This window comes from Microcaecilia unicolor, chromosome 11 (genome assembly GCF_901765095.1).
Source record: "Microcaecilia unicolor chromosome 11, aMicUni1.1, whole genome shotgun sequence".
Taxonomy (NCBI): domain Eukaryota; kingdom Metazoa; phylum Chordata; class Amphibia; order Gymnophiona; family Siphonopidae; genus Microcaecilia; species Microcaecilia unicolor.
The window spans coordinates 110811712-110832046 of record NC_044041.1 but is presented as its reverse complement, the minus strand read 5'-3'; the positions used below and the strand labels follow the sequence as shown (position 1 = coordinate 110832046).

General features: G+C 46.3%; 1 protein-coding gene across 1 annotated transcript in view; it reads left to right on the top strand.

Annotated features, from left to right (window-relative positions):
* GANAB (glucosidase II alpha subunit) overlaps nucleotides 1-20335 on the top strand; it is a 75677-nt gene that overhangs the window by 37440 nt on the left and 17902 nt on the right. Inside the window, 10 exon segments of the mRNA XM_030217502.1 lie at nucleotides 5696-5822; nucleotides 6197-6276; nucleotides 6505-6648; nucleotides 6751-6847; nucleotides 16946-17047; nucleotides 17289-17532; nucleotides 18219-18283; nucleotides 18634-18710; nucleotides 18866-18940; nucleotides 19024-19137. Of these exon segments, the coding sequence (XP_030073362.1) occupies nucleotides 5696-5822; nucleotides 6197-6276; nucleotides 6505-6648; nucleotides 6751-6847; nucleotides 16946-17047; nucleotides 17289-17532; nucleotides 18219-18283; nucleotides 18634-18710; nucleotides 18866-18940; nucleotides 19024-19137 (1125 nt within the window).

The window sequence follows — 20335 nt, the reverse complement described above, 5'->3', positions numbered from 1 at the left end:
CGGGACTGAGGGCATAGATGCTCTGCTTCAGCCGTGGCCAGTGGAACTTCTGTATGTTTTCCCCCCGTGGCCGATGGACGCACAGTGGGCAGTATATCTCGGCACCCGGGGCCGGTGATTCTGATTGCTCCGGATTAGCCCAGGCGTCCATGATACGCGGATTTGATACGTCTGCTGGTCGACAGGCCGTTCCATCTGTCTCATCTCCCGGAGCTTCTGCGGCAGGGCCCGGTAGTAATGAAAGATCCCGCTCCGTTTGCGATTACGGCTTGGCTATTGAAAGGTCACGATTGAGACGTAAGGGTTATCCGGAAGCAGTCATTAGGACGATGTTGCAGGCTTGCAAGTGCTCTACGTCCACCGCGTATGCCAGAGTCTGGAGAACATGTGTGTCTTGGTGTTCCAGGGCGGGACTTTCTCCCCAATCCGCCTCTCTGGGGTCTATTTTGGCCTTTTTGCAACAGGGATTGGATAAGCAGTTGTTGAGCACATTAAAAGTTCAAGTGGTGGCTTTGGCCTGCTTTAGGGGGCGTTTGTGGAAACATTCCTTGGCCTCTCACCCAGATGTAGTTTGTTTTCTCCGCGGCGTCGGGCATGTAAGACCTCGAGATCCGGTGGTACCAGCCTGGAATTTGAATTTGGTGCTTAGGGCGTTACAGCGGCTGCCGTTTGAGCCTTTGAATAAATCTTTGCTGAAATATGTTACTTTGAAAGCAGTTTTTCTGGTAGCTATGTCTTCAGCTAGATGGGTGTCGGAGATTCAGGCACTGTCGTGCAGAGATCCTTTTCTCCGTTTTTCGGAAGCGGGAGTATCGATTAGGACGGTTCCATCTTTTGTTCCTAAGGTAGTCACGCAATTTCATATTAACCAGGAAGTCGTGTTACCTTCTTTCAGGCGCGAAGATTATCCTGATTCCTTTCGGGAGCTGCGTTGCTTAGATGTTTGGAGAGTTCTTCTGTGATACCTGGAGGCGACTAATAGCTTTTTTTTTTTTTTTAGTAGTAACAGTGAGATTTGAACCGGCCACCTCTGCATTACAAGACCAGTGATGTAACCACTTGGCCACAGCTCCACTTCCGTTTTGGAAGACAGACCACCTGTTTGTCCTGTTTGTGGGCAGTAAAAAGGGGAACATGGCCTCTAAGGCTATAATTTCTTGATGGCTTAGGGAGGCGATTGAGTCGGCATACCTTTTGATGGGGAAACTTTCTCCTCTTAACATTAGAGCACATTCCACAAGAGCTCAGGCGACATCGTTTGCAGAATCCCGTCTGGTACCGTTGGAAGACATCTGTAAAGCAGCAACTTGGTCGTCATTGCATACATTTGCGAAACACTATCGTATTGATGTGGGCATGCGCCGGGAAGCGCTTTTCGGGGCGTCAGTTTTGGCGGCCGGGTTAGTACAGTCCCACCCTTGATGAGGATTGCTTTGGTACATCCCACAAGTCTCTGGATTGATCTGAGGGGATGCTATGGAAGGTAAAATTATGTCTTGCCTGATAATTTTCTTTCCATTAGTCCCTCAGATCAATCCAGAGTCCCTCCCTGGGATTCGTTGGCGCGCTATCGGAATCAGTACTCTTCAGTCAACTTTCTTCACGTTCCTGTTTTTAGTTGGATTAATATAGTGTTTAGTGTGAGTTATAGTTATACGTTCTATTTGTTAGCAGCTCGGAGTATTCTCCCAAGTTTTGCTGCTCTAGTAGAGGCAGGAGACTAGCTTATGGTTTAATTTCCTACTGCTTTGGTATCGTATACTGAAGTTGGAATGGCTGCACATGCTCTGTTGAGGCAAACTTCTGAGTTCTCTCTATCTAACCTGCTAGAGGAGGGGCATAACCCATAAGTCTCTGGATTGATCTGAGGGACTAATGGAAAGGAAATTATCAGGTAAGACATAATTTTACCTTATTCTCCATCTGCTAGTAGGTATGCATAAATCCAAGCATCTGAACAGGTCTGGAGGTTTAAAGGAAAGAAAATTAGCAGGTAAAAGCTAATAACTCCTCTGTCTCTATTGCTTCTCTCTCATATCTGTCCTTTATTCTCCTGATTGTTCCCCATTTGATATGTCTCTCCATTGTTTTTCCTTTCTTGTGTGTTCTGCTTATCATCTCTGGTGTCTCTCATTGCCCCACTGTCTCTTCATTTCTTTTTCTTTCTTTTTTTTTTAATTTCACTTTAACTTAAATACAAAAGAAATAATACAAGAAAAATAGTGGCCACATCAAGGGGAGAGAAACCGGGATTACCTGTTGTACAATTACCTTAAAGAAAAAATATAACCACACTTGCTGCAGTGAATAAACATTTTAAACCCAATACCCATTACCAAAAGAATTACGGATTGTCAGCCATCTCTTTAGATGACAAAAAAGTATGTAGATGGATAGGATCTAGAAAAATATAGGAATGATATGTGACCAGGCACTTACAAGGAAACTTCAAAAAGAATGTGCCTCCTACAGCTGTAACTCAAGGTTTAAGCTGTAGGAAGGCTTTATGCCTTAATTGTGTTGACCTGGCCACATCCGGAAACGTCAAAACTAATTGACCATAAAATGATAACTTCTTTTTTTGAAAATAAGCTTTTAGCAATGACATTTATTTTCAACAGAACCTAGGACAATTAACAAAGTAGCTCTCTTAGATATCCCTTCTTGAGAGGATTCCAACAATTTGGTTAAATCAAGACTATCAGGAGAACATAAATTATCAAATTCACCCTCTGAGGAGGGCTGTTAGTAGCCCTTCTACTACTACGTATCACTACTTATAATTTCTGCAGCGCTGTACACTTGAACATGAAGAGACAGTCCCTGCTCGACAGCGCTTACAATCTAATTAGGACAGACAAACAGGACAAATAAGAGATAAGGGAATTACTAAGGTGGGGATGATAAAATAAGGGTACTGAACAAGTGAGTGATGGTTAGGAGTTAAAAGCAGCACCAAAAGGTGGGCTTTTAGCCTAGATTTGAAGACAGCCAGAGATGGAGCTTGACGTACTGGCTCAGGAAGTCTATTCCGGGCATATGGTGCAGCAAGGTAAAAGGAACGGAGTCTGGAGTTAGCAGTGGAGGAGAAGGGTGCAGATAAGAGAGATTTACCCAGTGAACAGAGTTCCTGGGGAGGAGTGTAAAGAGAGTGGATAGGTACTAAGGAGCTGCAGAGTGAATGCACTTATAAGTCAATAAGAGGAGTTTGAACTGTATGTGGAAACAGATAGGGAGCCAGTGAAGTGACTTGAGGAGAGGGCTAATATGAGCATAGCGACACTGGCAGAATATAAGTCGTGCAGTAGAATTTTGAACAGATTGAAGAGGAGAGAGATGGCTAAGTGGGAGACCTGTGAGAAGCAAGTTGCAATAGTCTTAAGCGAGAGGTGATAAGAGTATGGATAAGGGTTCTGGTAGTGTGCTCAGAAAGGAAAGGGCGAATTTTGGTGATACTATAGAGAAAGAAATGACAGGTTTTAGCAGTCTGCTGAATATGTGCAAAGGAGAGAGAGGAGTCGAAGATGACCCCAAGGTTATGAGCTGATGAGACAGGGAGGATGAGAGTGTTATCCACAAAAATAGAGAATGGGGAAAGAGGAGAGGTTGGTTTCAGGGGAAAGAAGAGAAGCTCAGTCTTGGTCATGTTTAGTTTCAGAGGGTGGTGAGAGATCCAGGCAGCAATGTCAAGCAGGCCGATACTTTGGCCTGGATTCCTGCTGAGATTTCTGGTGTGGAGAGGTAGATCTGGGAGTCATCAGCGTAAAGATGATACTGAAAACCATGGGATGAGATCAGAGTACCAAGGGAAGAAGTATAGATGGAGAAAAGAAGATGTCCCAGGACAGATTCCTGAGGTACACCAACTGACAGTGGGATAAAAGTGGAGGAGGATCCACAAGTGTATACACTAAAAGTACGATAGGAGAGATCAGAAGAAAACCAGGCAAGAACAGAGCCCTGAAATCCAAGTGAGGACAGCGTATAAAGGAGTAGGCTGTGATCAACAGTGTCAAAAGCAGCAGATAGATCGAGAAGGATGAGAATAGAATAGAGACCTTTGGATCTGGCCAGGAACAGGTCATTGGAGACTTTAGCAAGCGCTGTTTCAGTTGAGGGCGAAAGCCGGATTGAAGTGGATCAAGAATAGCTTGAGATGAAAGAAAGTCAAGACAACGGTGGTGAACCGCACGTTCAAGTATCTTGGATAGGAAAGGGAGGAGGGAGATGGGGCAATAGTTGAAAGGACAGGTAGGGTCCAACAAAGGTTTTTTAAGTAGTGGTGTGACTACGGCATGTTTGAAGGCATCAGGAACAGTCGCAGTGGAAAGAGAAAGATTGAGGATATGACAGATAAAAGGGATGACAGTAGGAGAGAGAGGATCAGAGGAACAGGTAGTTAGTTTCGAGGAGGAAAGAAGATGTGCAGTTTCCTCTTCAGTGATTTGAGAAAAGGAGGCAGGGGTTGGGGGTTGAGAGAATGGACTAAGGGAAGGAGAGGTGGAGGTGACTTGGTTGAGAATTCAAGGTTAATCTTCTGAACCTTATCATGAAAGTACTCAGCCAGAGTCTGGGGAGAAAGTGAAGGGAGAGTTGGAGATGAAGGCACTTTGAGGAGAGAGTTCAGTGTGGCAAAGAGATGTTGAGGGTTTGAGCCAAGAGAATTTGTCAACTGGATGTAATAGTACTGCTTGGCAAGTAAAAGAGCAGACTGGAAGGAGATCAGCAAGAATTTGAAATGTATGAAGTCAGCATGGGCACAGGATTTCAGCCAAAGGCGTTCAGCAGAGCGGGCACAGGAATGTAGGTAGCGGATTCTAGAGGTCAGCCAAGGCTGGGGTTTGGTACGCCTTACAGAATGGGGAATGGAAGGAGCAAGAGTATCCAGAGCAGAGAATAGTATTATAGGAAGAGACAGCCTCATTGACAGACTTGGATGACATAGTGGTAGAGAAGAGATTTGAAACACTGGACAGAGTGGAAGGGTCAATAGCTTGAAGATTCCTAAATGTATTGGTTAAGATTGGACAGGACTGGGGAGGAGGGTGTTTAAGTGTGAAAGTTATCAGATGATGATCAGAGAGAGGAAGAGCTGATGCACAGAAACTGGAGAGTGAGCAGTTTGATAAGAGGATAAAATCAAGACAGTGGTCATTCTGGTGAGTGGGGGTAGTGGAGCACAGTTGAAGATTGAAAGAGGATTTTAAAGTGAGAAACTGAGAGCATAAGAGTCAGAGGGATCATTAGCATGAATGTTAAAATCCCCAAGAATGAGGATAATAAGATGATAAGGGTGATAATAGGTAGATAATAAGAATATTTAATTTCCAAAGATTCAAAAGTTAATTGTAATACATCCTTTACATATATTTTAAGGAGCTCCATAGGAAATAGGAAATGAGTGAGTGGAAAATTCAATAAATGCAAATTACAGGCCCTAGAAACATCTTCCAAAGCCTCCAATCTAAGATGAGTAGTCAAGCTGTCACAGCCATAGCTTATTCTAAGATTCAAAAGTTGTGTTTCTCTTTTCTGATGCCTTTTTTGCTCTTGTCATGTCTGTCCTGCTGTCATATGAGTGCTTCCCCTCTCTCTTTCTCATATCCATCTCTCTTTCTCTTTTCTGACTGCTTCCTCCTCTCTCTCTGTATCCCCCCCACCCCTGACTGATCTCTCTTTATTGCCCCATCCCCAGATGGTGAGCATCGTTGATCCACACATTAAGATTGACAGCAACTATCGGATCCACAATGAGATCCGCTCCAAGGGCTTTTATGTCAAGACCAAGGATGGCAGTGACTATGAGGGCTGGTGCTGGCCAGGTATGGGGGCTGATGTTGGGATGGGGATGTATGGGGAAGAGTTGTATTGGGGAGGAGAGAGGGAGTTGTCAACTTGTGGCCAAGTATGGGGGGGGGGGGGCTGAGGGATGGTATATCCATGGGGGCTGGTGCTGGATAGGCATGAAAGGCTTGGGAAGAAGGATCATGGGTAGATTTAGGGACTGGGAAACTTTTCAGGGACTAGAACTGACTAGGTGAGAGGCTGATACTAGTTAGGTTTAAGAGATGGGATACTGTTGTGGCTAGTGGGTGGTGAGAAGAAGTTAGGAGGTCACGTGTGAGGTTTGTGGGGTCTCGGGGAGGGGGGAACTACTGGAGTACAGATTGTGTATCATTTTCTCTCTGTCTCTCAGGTTCTGCTGGCTATCCTGACTTTACAAGTCCTGTCATGCGCTCGTGGTGGGCTAGCATGTTCTCCTATGATCAGTATGAGGTAAGGGGAGTCTTGTCTCCTTGTATTGTGACTCCCTACTCCTTTAGCCCTTTCATCCCTTCTACCTCCTGCCTGTGAACAATTTGTTCCTTTCCTGCTGCCGGTATTGTGACACTTCATTGTCCTGTGCCTGCCAGTATTATGGCGGCTCCTTTCTTTACCCATATTTGCTGCTGCTCGTCCCCCTCCTTCCTGTCTGCCCATGTTATGACTCCCCTTCTCTTACAGGGTTCCACAGAGAATCTGTTTGTGTGGAATGATATGAACGAGCCATCAGTGTTCAATGGCCCAGAAGTGACCATGCACAAGGACGCAGTGCACATGGATGGCTGGGAGCACCGAGATGTGCACAACATCTATGGGCTCTATGTGGTGAGTTGCCTGGCCTTGCTGCCTGCTGCTTATTTGAATCTGATTGCAAATAGGTTATATACTCTGTACTTGCCTTACCCTGTGTGTGTTCTCTCTCTTTAGCAAAGAGCAACAGCTGAAGGTCAGCTTCTGAGATCAGGGGGTGAGGAGAGACCCTTTGTTCTGACCAGGGCCTTCTTTGCAGGTTCTCAGCGTTATGGTAAGACAGGCTTGATATATTTTGTTTGGAACTAGAAGCCAGGAGAGCTCCACCTGCCCTCTCGCACCACCAAAGTTGAAGAGCACACAGGGGGCAAGGGGAGTAGGTTATCCTCCAAAGTCTGCCATAGCTCCTTTTTAACACATCATTAGATGGCACTGACAGGAGCACCTTATTCCTAAGAACTGCACTGGCAGTGATCTGCTTCTCTTTTACCTGTAACCACCAGTCTTAATTTTTCTCATTCTCCTCACACCTATCCCCACCAATCTCTGTCTCCCCCTCTTCTCTCATTAGTCTAAGCTACCATCTGCCTGCTCACTAAGTTTGATTCCCAGTAAGCAGCAGTGTTACGCCATTGGCTGTTTCTGCACTGCCTGGGTTCATGGACTGTGCCTCTGCTTTGCTCCCACATCAACTACATTATTTACCATTGATCAGGCTACCCCTCCTCCTCTAAAGGTCCACACTGGCCTGCAGACTCGCTGACCACGAGTTGGCTGCTGATTTTTCTGACCCCTCTTACTGACCCACTGACACCTACAACCATACCAACCTGATGACTTGCTTCTTTTTCAGCCTGTGCAGGCCCACTGACAGCACTTCCACTTCTGGGTTCTTGTATACTGGGAATAAATGCTGGGGGGAAGGTACTGCGTGTGGGTGAGGGATGATGATTGGGGGAGGGGTTGGAGGGCTATGTGCTGCTATCCTTTTTTGTGCAGATAAGCAGGGGAAATGCAGATACCCTAGTTAGTGATGTCATCTGATGAAGCAAATATGCTGGAGCTGTGCCCTAGCTTAAGTTCAAATGTTACTGTTCCAGGCATGCATGAGGACTTCTGCTTGAGGAAGCCTGCCAGCATGTACCATGCCAGTTATAGCTCTTCCCTCTGCTAGCAGAAAAACAAGAAACCTAGCCTGAATCACCCTCTGCAGTCCACCAAGAACTCCTCTTCCACCACAGAACAGAACTCGCCAGCAGGCATGGCAGCCTCATTCCCAAAAACTCCCTCCCTGATCTCTTCCCCGGTCCCAGTTCTGGCTCCAGGTGAAGTGTGCAAACCGCCTGGCTCCTTCTCCCCTGAGCTGCTCGGTGTTGGGCCGTGACAAATTGGCCTGACCCACCTCTTCACATTATCCAAGTGGCACAGACTGTTGCTCCACCCGCCGCTTCCTACACCAGAGTCCAGAGAGCTGTGCACTCGGCCATGTCAAGGACCTTCCCTCAACTCTTCTACCCTCAAGGCTGCCGCCTCCACAGCAGTCCGCAGATCCTCATGAACAGCACAGCAGAGATAACTGAGCCAAACAGGGGGAGCAGAGCAGGGGCATAGCCAGCCATCTGATTTTTTTTTTGGGGGGGGGGGGCAGGGGTGGACTGGGGGGCAGCGCATTCTCTCCTCTCACCCCCCCATGTTAAAAATACCTTTGCTGGCAGGATGCCAAAGTCCCACCAGCTAAAGAAATTTGGTTCCAGAGCTGCTTCTCTCCTCCTTGTGCTGCTGCTGTAATGCAGAAGTAGACAGTGTGTCTCCAGCCACTGATGCTGGGACTTCACAAGCATGCTCAGTTCTTGGCGAACTGAGCCATGCACCAGGAGAAGTCCTAGCATTGGCGACTTGAGGCATGCAGCCAACTTCCGCATTACAGCTGCAGCACAAAGAAAAGGGGAGCATATCGAGCACCAAATTTCTTTGGCTCACAGGGCTTTGGCATCTCCACCAGCCATTTAATTCAGGTTTGGAGGGTGCCTGAGTCCAAAGGCCCCCAGCAGAGGCTCTCATCCTCCTCTTCATTCCTGGGAGCAGCAACCAGCACTAGCACAGTAGCCAAAACTCTGGGGAGAGCTCCCACCTTCTCCTCCTCTCTGGCAGACCCAGGCGTGCCTCAACTGACTCCTGTTTCCTCCCTGCAGCCGGTACAGCCACTGCAATCAGACCCTGGGTCCCTTTTCCTGCGGATGCTGCAAAGACTAATCTGATTCATCCAGTCTACTCCATTCGAAAATTCAGCCAGCACTCCCTGCTCTGCGCAGCCAAGTGCCTCTTCCTGCTCTCACCCTTCCTCCCACCATCCCCCCCCACCCCCCCAGCTTACTTAGCATACTCACCCCTACCGAGGAAGACATGTAGTCCCCTGCCTTGTCTCACTACTCGGACACTGCACTGGAGTATCAGGAGCCAGTGGATTGGAAGGCTGATGAAGAGGACGCTTCCTATTCTCTACCCCAGGAACCTCAGCAGCGCAAGAGCACCAGGAGAACCACCCCTACCCATGCTTCCTCCAAAGGCTGTGTGCTGCCTTACAACTATCCTCTACGCAGACACCTGAGGACAGAAGGATTTCCAGTCCAACCTGACATCCTGTGCTGCCACAGAATTCCTTGCCCTCCCTTCCCACAAAATGCTCCAGGATCTCCAGCTTTCTATCTGCTAATTGCCTCTGTTAGGAGTGGCAGCCCCCAGGTTCCTGGAGCTCAAATATAAAGTTCATCCTGTTCTGGGGTATTCTCACCTTAAGTTACCCCATTAATCCATGAAATCAAAAGCAGGCCAAATCTACTAAATTGCAGCTTAATTACCAGGCAAAGACCATAGGCTTCTGGACTCAATAGACAGTAGGGCCTTTCAGGGCTCTGCTCTAACATTGTGAATCGTAGTTCACCAATTGCAGATCCTACATTTCCACCTTCCCCCCACAGAGGTGGCCACCCTCCTTACCAATCTCCAGGAATGTACCTATCACCTCATGATTCGGCCTCATGGACAGCAGCAGTAGCTATTGGCGCCCACCATATGGCCTGGTTGAGGGCATCAGACCTCCAGGATGACCTCCAGGATCGATTGGCAGATACCCCTTGCTTAGGCGAGAGCCTGAGGACAGTTAAAGATGTCATCTCACAAGTCAAAGACAACTGTTCCACAATTCACAAACTTTCTTCTCAGTTCCAAAGAACTATCTAGAGGTAATTCTTCCAGCAGTTCTACCCCTTATAGATGTTTTCGGCCATAATCCCAGGCTTCTCAGCACCAGTCTCACTAGACCTATACACAGAATCCACATTCACACAGACAAAAACAACCAGCCGCCTCATCACTACAGTCTAATGGGTTCTCTCCATTGTGTCCAAAGTTGAGGTGTGCAAGGGAATGGGGACAATGGGAAACCTGTGGAAATCCGCAAGTATCCATGTTGTTGGTGACAAAACAGTCATTAATACCGTGGGGATGGATCAGGAGGGAATGGGGACCAGAATATGCCCCAATGCACACCTCAGCTCAGAAACTTAAAACACCTACACCTCAGCTAAAAGTTTCAAAAAATCTTTCATATTTAACAAAGTAATGCTTTTATGTTAAATTTTAACAAGTTATAGGACCCATTTTACGTTGTTTGCATTTACAAAATCTTTTAAATGTGGGTTGGTTATGCGGATGGAAAAGAAAACTGGGGGGATGGAACCAAATGGGGATGGGGTGGGACAGTAAAGAATTGACTGAAGATGAGTGGGAATGGGGACCACATTGTGTCCCCATACACACCTCTAGCTCCAAGGGTACAAGCTGAAGTCTCTTCAACCACCCAAGCACTCTCCATAGGAGCCCCATGCACATCCCTTACTACCACACAGCAATCCTCTAGGTAGAGCTAAACTCCTCCAATCCAGAGCAGTCGAAGAAGTCCCACTGGATCAGGATAGGGATTTTACTCGGATTTCTTTCTTTCCCCCCCCCCCCCCCCCCCCCCCCAAATTTAGAGGCCTTCATCCCAAACTCGACCTAGGGGAACTCAATTGCTTCATCAGGAGAGAAATGTTCAGGATGAACTCCTTCACCACAATCCTTCCCCTCATTCTCCAGGCACCTTGCTGGCCTCCACCTGAAAGATGCCTAGCCCACATTCCCATCCACTCCCACCATTGGTATTTTCTTTCTTCACCTTTCTTCAATGTCATTTCCATTGCAGAATCGTCCCATTCAGACTCGTGTCTGTTCCCTTTGTCTTTACGAAGTGTATTGCTGTATCGGTGGTCTTCCTACACAAGAAAGATCACTTTGTCTACCCCTACCTCGACGATTGGCTGGTTGCTGCCTCATCCAAATCAAAAGTCCTACACACCTTGCAGGAGACTACTGACCTTCTCCAGTTGCTGGGATTTATCATATAATAACTACAAGAAATCCAACCTGACACCACAGCAATCCTTGCCCTTCATCGGGGCACTACTATATACCCCAACCATTATGGGTTTCCTCCCTAGAAACCCTCACCCTGCAGCATCGTCGTGCCCACCATGTGTCAGTCAGTCAACACTCCTGGGGGGAACAGGGCTTTACTGTCTGTCAACCCTCACACCAGGCTCCGCATGCAACTCCTCCAGTGACACCTAAAGAAGACTTGGCATCAGAGTACCCAACTGATAACCACCAGAATCCATCTACTGCCAGATATCAAGCAGACCATCCTGTAGTGGTGTCAACATTCCATTCTGTCCTCTAGGCACCCATTCACTGCCCCAAAATCTTAGCTCACCCTGATGAGCTGTGCATCCTCAGGTTGAGGAGCTCATCTCAGATTAAAGACTCAAGGCATTTGGTCTGTGCACAAAACAGGCCCTTATATCAATCTTCTGGTGCTCAGAGCAATCTAGCTTGCTCTCTGTGTATTAGCTCTCTGGACCTCCTCATCCAAACTGGCAGGCCACCATATACTATGCCTACCCCCCCCCCCCCCTCAGACTAACGTAGCAATGGGGCTCTCTTCTTTACTCCAGCCTTCCGACTTTTTCCATGACAGTATAGACAACTGTCAACTGACTCTTGAGGTCAAGGACGTTTTCCTCTCAGCTCACAAGCCTCCACCAAGTGCTTCTATCGATTCAAATGGACCCGCTTCTCCAACTGGGTGCACTCCTGAGGCCCTAATCCGTTCTCATGTCCCCTTCCTCTGCTGTTCACCTACCTCCTAGAACTCTCAGGCCTCAAAGTCACCTTGCTCCCATTGCCGCCTACCATGACCTGGTTCACGATAAAGCTGTTTCCATTCATCCTGGACTTGTTTCATGAGGGCGACTCATGAACATCCTATCCCCTCCAGTTTGAGGTCATCTACCAGCATGGGACCTCATTGTCATTCTTGCCATGCTTATGCCCCTTGAAGTGGCGTCTATAAAGCATCTCACTTGGAAGACAGTGTTTCTTATAGCCATCATGTCGGCCAGACATGTTAGCGAATCACAGGCTCTAGTAACCTACCCTCCTTACACCCAGTTCCTCTACAGTAAGGTGCTACTCTGTGCCCACCTCAAATTCCTCCCAAAGATAGTCTTCAACTTCCAGTTGAACCAATCTGTTGTCCTCCTTTGCTTTCTTCCTAAAACCTCATTCCACTCCTTCAGAAGAAGCACTCCATACTCTGGACTGTAAGTGTACCTTGCTCTTCTATCTGAGAGAAACTGAGGCTCTTTACAAGGGTTTGCAACTATTTGTCACCTTCAACTCAGTGGTTCCCAAACTTTCTCGGCTCAAGGCGCCCTTAGTGTGTCAGTCATTTTTTCATGCACCCTAAGTCAGAAGAAATACATAACAATTGCCCCCCCTGCCGCCGCCATCACCACCGCCGGCTTATAGCTACTACATCAGAGGCAAACAATATGCATACTACCTTCAAAATGTTTGATATTATTGATCTTAATATTAAAATATCATTTAGTCTTAAAATCATATATGTTAAGGGCCCCTATGTGGTTAAATGAGTTTTTGGTAAAGGGCCAGTAAGAAGGCTGAGCCTCAAGCCTGCTCATTTGAGGGATAGGGGCTTTCAAGAAAAGGGGGAGGAGGGTGAAGGGTAAGCATGGAAGAGAGAGGAGGAGATTTTGTGGGGAATTGAGGGAGAGGATGGGTGTGGGAAGTTGTGACAGGAGGTCTGTAATTGGCATTGGCAGCTTTGCAATGTGAGAAAAATACCTGGGCTTGCTAGAGTCATTTTCATGGCATCTGCTTCTCTCTGTGAACCCCCATCCCACTTCGAGGTGTCACTGGCCACAGCAGCAATTCATATTCGCTGCCTACATCGGCCCTACAGGCTTCCCTCAGCCATGTTCCACCAGTGAGGAAACAGGAAGTGATGTAAGTGAGGGCGGGATGTGGCAGAGGGAAACCTGCAGGGCAGGCACAGGCAGTGATTATGAATCACAGCTGCATTGTTTCTCAGTTGCAGCTTTGGGTGAACTGTGCGTCGGGCAGCAGCATGGGGGTGGGGAGCAAGGATTCACTGGTCTTATTCAGCATCTTCCATCTCCTTGCATGGCACCCCTGTGAGTTTGCTGTGGCACACAGTTTGGGAAACGCTGCCTTCAACCCAAACAATCCTAGGCTGCGAGCAGTGTTGTATAGTAACTAAGTAAGTGTAACTAGTTACTGTACTTAAGTAAAAGTTTTGGTACTGTTACTTGTAAATAAGTACAGGATAACGTGTTACTTTTACTGAAGTAATAATTTCACCAATTTTTACTACTATTACTCAGTTACATCTGATGCTTACAGTTAAAAGTAAACGCGGAAGGGAGATGTAAATGACAATTCCTCAGTAAACCAAATGAAACAGCAAAACTGGATTTTGTTATTGCAAACCACATCACGCATACAGTGGATCATCAAATCTTAAATTTTGCTGTTCAGTGAATATAGCCTATAAGAACAGTGTTTGTTGACCTGGTTACTGGTCTCCAGCCAAGCAGAACAGTGATGAGTTGGGTCCTTTTAAACCAGAGATAAAGCTTAAGCTAGAAGCAATTCTTGGTGAACAGACATCTATGTCTCTACCCAGTGGCGTACCGAGGGTGGGGTGGTGGAGGCAGTCTGCTCCGAGTGCATGCCCCCGGGTGCACTCCACCAGTTCCCTGCTCCCTCTGATTTTACTTTCTGTTCCGGGGCAGGGTTGAGATAAGAGCAATGTGCTGGGGGGGGGGGGGGGAGGGGATGCGCAGCGGCGATCTTCCCTGGGTGGCAGCCGACCTAGGACCGCCACTGTCTCTAACAAACACACTGCTCGTCATCCCATGGGAAATTTTACATTAGGGTGACTGTCCACTGGATCGATAAGAGTCTTTAGAGAGGAAGTTTGCTTGTCTGGGCTTAAGACTGAAAGGTTCCCACACATTTAATGTTCTTGCATCAGTTCTTGAAGATATTCAAACATCAGACAAAAAATTGTTAGAACAACACAATGATTCCAACTTTGTGAAAGTGTTCTCTGTAACTGGACAGCATGATGATGATAACAAAGGTGAAGATGCAAGTGATGAATTAAACAGCACCACTTCTAATTCCATTGATAATGACAATAATGGTAATAAAATGCTCTTTCCTATATAGAACTGAAGTGTTTCAGAGATTCCCTTGGTCATAACCTGCAGATCCAGTCTGAAGACATCAGTAATATTGTAACCTGACCTGATTTGAAGGAACTTTTTATCAGACTGAACAATCCACTTTCTGCTACTGCAGCTGTTGAAATTTTTTAGCTGTGCTGGATTAGTGACTCACACTCACATGAGTGACGGTCATTTTCAAAAATGTAGTTTTACTAAAAGCAAAGTGAATTGAATTGTAGAGCAATAAAGTTGTTGGGATAAAAATGATACATAAGTACATAAGTAGTGCTATACTGGGAAAGACCAAAGGTCCATCTAGCCCAGCATCCTGTCACCGACAGTGGCCAATCCAGGTCAAGGGCACCTGGCACGCTCCCCAAACGTAAAAACATTCCAGACAAGTTATACCTAAAAATGCGGAATTTTTCCAAGTCCATTTAATAGCGGTCTATGGACTTGTCCTTTAGGAATCTATCTAACCCCTTTTTAAACTCCGTCAAGCTAACCGCCCGTACCACGTTCTCCGGCAACGAATTCCAGAGTCTAATTACACGTTGGGTGAAGAAAAATTTTCTCCGATTCGTTTTAAATTTACCACACTGTAGCTTCAACTCATGCCCTCTAGTCCTAGTATTTTTGGATAGCGTGAACAGTCGCTTCACATCCACCCGATCCATTCCACTCATTATTTTATACACTTCTATCATATCTCCCCTCAGCCGTCTCTTCTCCAAGCTGAAAAGCCCTAGCCTTCTCAGCCTCTCTTCGTAGGAAAGTCGTCCCATCCCCACTATCATTTTCGTCGCCCTTCGCTGTACCTTTTCCAATTCTACTATATCTTTTTTGAGATACGGAGACCAGTACTGAACACAATACTCCAGGTGCGGTCGCACCATGGAGCGATACAACGGCATTATAACATCCGCACACCTGGACTCCATACCCTTCCTAATAACACCCAACATTCTATTCGCTTTCCTAGCCGCAGCAGCACACTGAGCAGAAGGTTTCAGCGTATCATCGACGACGACACCCAGATCCCTTTCTTGATCTGTAACTCCTAACGCGGAACCTTGCAAGACGTAGCTATAATTCGGGTTCCTCTTACCCACATGCATCACTTTGCACTTGTCAACATTGAACTTCATCTGCCACTTGCACGCCCATTCTCCCAGTCTCGCAAGGTCCTCCTGTAATCGTTCACATTCCTCCTGCGACTTGACGACCCTGAATAATTTTGTGTCATCGGCGAATTTAATTACCTCACTAGTTATTCCCATCTCTAGGTCATTTATAAATACATTAAAAAGCAACGGACCCAGCACAGACCCCTGCGGGACCCCACTAACTACCCTCCTCCACTGAGAATACTGGCCACGCAATCCTACTCTCTGCTTCCTATCTTTCAACCAGTTCTTAATCCATAATAATACCCTACCTCCGATTCCATGACTCTGCAATTTCTTCAGGAGTCTTTCGTGCGGCACTTTGTCAAACGCCTTCTGAAAATCCAGATATACAATATCAACCGGCTCCCCATTGTCCACATGTTTGCTTACCCCCTCAAAAAAATGCATTAGATTGGTGAGGCAAGACTTCCCTTCACTAAATCCGTGCTGACTTTGTCTCATCAGTCCATGTTTTTGTATATGCTCTGCAATTTTATTCTTAATAATAGCCTCCACCATCTTGCCCGGCACCGACGTCAGACTCACCGGTCTATAATTTCCCGGATCTCTGTAGTTGCAGTGCTTTTACTTTTTACTCAAAAAGTATTATTAGGCAATTACTTTTTTACTTAAGTAAATTTTTTAATGTATTCTTCACTGTAGTTTTATTTAAGTATTAAAATATATATTTATTTATTTTTACTTTACTTAAGTACTTTGACCTAGTACTTTGAACAACACTGGCTGCAAGCCTCCAAGCATATAATCTGCAACTAGATATCAGACTGCATAATCTTCTATTACTTCAGTCAGCTTTCAACCCACCCTTTCTGGTGCTTGTGCCATTGCTGTCTGTGGTACACCTCGGATCCACAGCCACTTGGTCATCTCTCCATGCTTTCATTAAGCACTGCCTGCATTTTCTGCTGGAATAGACTTGGACTCTAATTCTGCAAGAGATATTGCTTTTAGGCAAGCAGTACTTTAAAATCTCTTTGCCTTCTAATCATCTACTCCGCCACCTGCACTCCATGGGTTGCACAACAACATCCACCACAGTGACCCACAGCTAGAGATTCACCAACTAATGTGCCTGCATTTTACCTGGTTGTCTGTGGAGAAAGCGAAGTTGTTTACCTGTAAAGGGGATTCTCCGTAGACTACAGGGGAATTTAGATACATTACCCCACCCTCTGGCGTAACTGATCTACGCTATTCCACCTCCTCCTTACATCAGCTATAGTACGACTTGATCTCAATCCACACTGGTAGGTCACCTTCATGTAGGAGTCTGCACATGCCTAGAACAGTAAGAATTTGAATTTAAGCTAGGGGAGAACTGCAGCATATTGGCTTCTATGAATGATGTGACCAACTAAAGTGTCTGCATTCCCCTGCTGTGTATGGAGACTCCCCCCCCCCCCCCCCCCCACCCATTACAGATAAGCAACTTCACTTTCTGTCTTCTCCCTGTGGATGCTGTGGAGATGGGGGAATGATGATGGGTGGCAAAGTGTTACTGCAAATTTTCATACTCCCTTTGCCCTGCAGGTGCCGTTTGGACAGGAGATAATGCTGCTGAGTGGGATCATTTGAAGATTTCAGTTCCCATGTGCCTGAGTCTGGGCCTCGTTGGAATCTCCTTCTGTGGGGGTGAGTGCAGCACTGTGGGTGTAGTGTGTGAGACTGATGGAGATGTTGGAGAGAGACATTTCTAGTCCTCTTTCTGATAATTTGTTGTTCTCTGCCCTTCCTACACTTTCACCTCTGCGTGGTGTGGCCAGGTCACTGCTTTGGCTTAGATGTGTACTGCAAAAGAGTCCGATTTTGGAGAAGCACCTCTGTGCTTCATCCACAGAGGTTCTCACTGTTCTCTTCTTCTTCCATTTTTCAGCTGATATTGGAGGATTTTTTAAAAACCCGAGCACAGAGCTGTTGGTGCGCTGGTACCAAATGGGGGCATACCAACCCTTTTTTCGTGCCCATGCACATCTGGACACCACCCGCAGGGAACCCTGGCTCTTTGGAGAGGAGAATAAGCAGCTGATCCGTAGTGCCATTCGTCAGCGCTATGCACTGCTTCCTTATTGGTACACACTTTTCTACCAGAGCTACCACACTGGCGAGCCTGTGATGAGGTGAGATACAGAGGGGACATGGATAAATGGGGAGAGGAGACAAGGGAGTGGAGGAAGCATTGATCCCATAAAGAAAGGAAACCCGGAAGAGGAGGGAGGGAGTGGGCATTGACACTGGCACATGGGGAGAGGCAAATAGCAAGGGTAGGGAAAAGGGCATGAGATGAGAGAGGGGAGGGAAGGGGCACAGGTATGTGAAGGGAGATCAGAAGGAGAGGGAAGGGACACGAATATGTAAGGGGAGATCAGAAGGGGCACGGGCATGTGAGAGGAAGGGAAGGGGCATGATCATGCGAGGGGAGATCAGAAGGGGAGGGGAGGAAAGGGCACGGGCATGCGAGGGAAAGGTAGGGGCACTTGCATGCAAGGGGAGGGAGGGAAAGGGCATGGGCATGCAAAGGGAGATCAGAAAGGAGAGTGAAGAGGCACAGGCATGCAAGGGTATCCATCAGTGTTGTTAGGGTTTGGTCATGAAGGCCTGGAGAGGAGGAAGAGAAGATGAAAACTGTCACTGTATCATCCTCCAACAGCCAACACTGAAGATTCACCTGGAAGGAGGCAGCCTTCCTATGTGGGGATAGGGATAAGGAGAGCAGAGACAGAGAGAGAACCTGGAAAAGACAGGTGGACTTGAGGGCAAGCCTCTAATAGTTTCCTTTCTGTGCTGCATGCTCACTGTCTTTCAGACCCCTGTGGGTGGAGTTTCCTGATGATGTCATTACCTTTAACATTGATGACCAGTTCTTAGTGGGTAAGTGGCTTGCATGTTCATAGCTCTTGTGGTAAAGTAATGAGATGGCCAGAAATCCCTTTGCTTTGCTTACACAGGGGGTTTCAAAGGTCCTCCAGTAGTGCGAATGGATCTTACTATTTTTTTCTTTCCTGTGGTTTCTAACCTCCAGTGGTCCCATTTTTTTGAAGTCCAGTGTATCTCTACCATGTTTTGTCAGTATGTCTGAGGTTGCAGGAGAGCCTCTAGGATTAGTGCTGGTTTCAGGGGAGGGGGGTTCTATGGTGCCTAAAGGAAGAGGCAATATTGTAGCCATGCACTGGAATGAGATGCTTCCTCAGGATCTTCCCTAATGCTAGTTTCATTTTCAGGGTCTGCATTGCTGGCACATCCAGTGAGCGAGCAGGGAGCTCGTGGTGTACAGATGTATCTTCCAGGGAATGGAGAGGTGAGTCTCTGTGTCCAGATTCCTGTATATTGTGAAGAGCCCTTTGATCCACGATGCTTCTACTTGCAATTTGCAACATCCCTCTCTCTCTTTCTGGTGGGTATTTCTTGGCATCCCTCTCTCTGTGACAAACTTGTCTTCCTACACTGTTGCAGGTTTGGTACGATGTTCATACTCATCAGAAGTACGTGGCTCCTCAGACCATGTATCTGCCGGTCACTCTGAACAGTGTAAGTACACTTTCTAGAGCTTGGTCGCTGGCCTTATATATGATCCTCAGTTACGTGCTAACCATTGCTGTGTTCTTTTTCAGATCCCCGTATACCAAAGGGGTGGAAGCATTGTGCCACGGAAGGATCGCATTCGCAGATCCTCAGAGTGCATGCACGTTGATCCTTTCACACTGTATGTGGCGTTGAGTTCTAAGGTATGTGTTACTGATGGCTGTGTAGTGGTCGTAATGCTGGTGGGAAGGGACAAATGCACAGAGTCTATGGAAAAGCCAAGACTGAGTGACCTGTATATGTATCTATGTAACAGAGAGGGATCAACGGTGCAATTATATGGTAGATGCAGACTGGTTACTACCCAGTCCATCTGTAAGGGCAGTGCAGTGCAGCTGTTGGCCCTAGAGAAGGAAAGCTAATATAATACATTGTAAAACCATTTAATAACTATGACTAAATCTATAAAACATTTTCAAAAGGGCAAAAGGCATAAAAGCAGAGGACCCAGTTCAAAAACTTAAAACTGAGGTCCTAACGTGGCTGTGTTTCAGAATCAAATGCTTGCTTTGGAGAAATTTAAGAACTGTGGTGGTTTGATTTATTGTTGCAGTGTTTCATCCAAACATTCTGGGATAAAACTGATAGTAGAATTGCTTTTAAGCAGGAATTTCACAGACCCTTGCTGAGGATATAGTGGAAGTGGAAAGGTAATTTCTGAGTGAAGATAAGATTATTTAAGCTCCCGTTCCATAGCTCTGTTTCTGATGATTTATCCAGCTTTATTAGGAGAAATTAGGTCTTACCTGCTAATTTTTTTCCTTTAGTCCTACCAGACCAGTCCAGAGTTTGTGGATGATGTGTCCATCAACCAGGAGGTAGAAATGGAGAACATATGCTGTGCAACTCCAGCTGTCTTAGTATTTTGATAACAAAATACTATGGTTTAATACTTTAAGGTTTGCACCTTGATACATTTGTATCTGATCCAGCAAAATCAATAACTCTGACAATTAAACTCATATCATGCTACATCAGAACCGCCTTTCCTCTTTAGCATACTTGAGAATTTGGTGAATCTTGAGAAGTGGTAATCTGAGGAGGCAATTCTCCGCATGTTGAATCTTTCACATCTTTCTTTTTTTCAGGTCAGAATCCAAGTAGAAATAGCTTGAGGGTCCTTAAGTTCAAGTTGCAACATTGTCATGTTTTCAAGGCCACTGAAAGGTTCTCTTGAACATTTCATCCTTATGTAGTGCACCTTCTCTAAGGTGGGACATTATAGTGCTCATTTTCAAAGCACATAGACTTACAAAGTTACATATGTTACTATATAACTTTGTAAGTCTATATGTTTTGAAAATAAGCTTCTTTATGTTCTGAGTGTAGAAGTTGACCAAA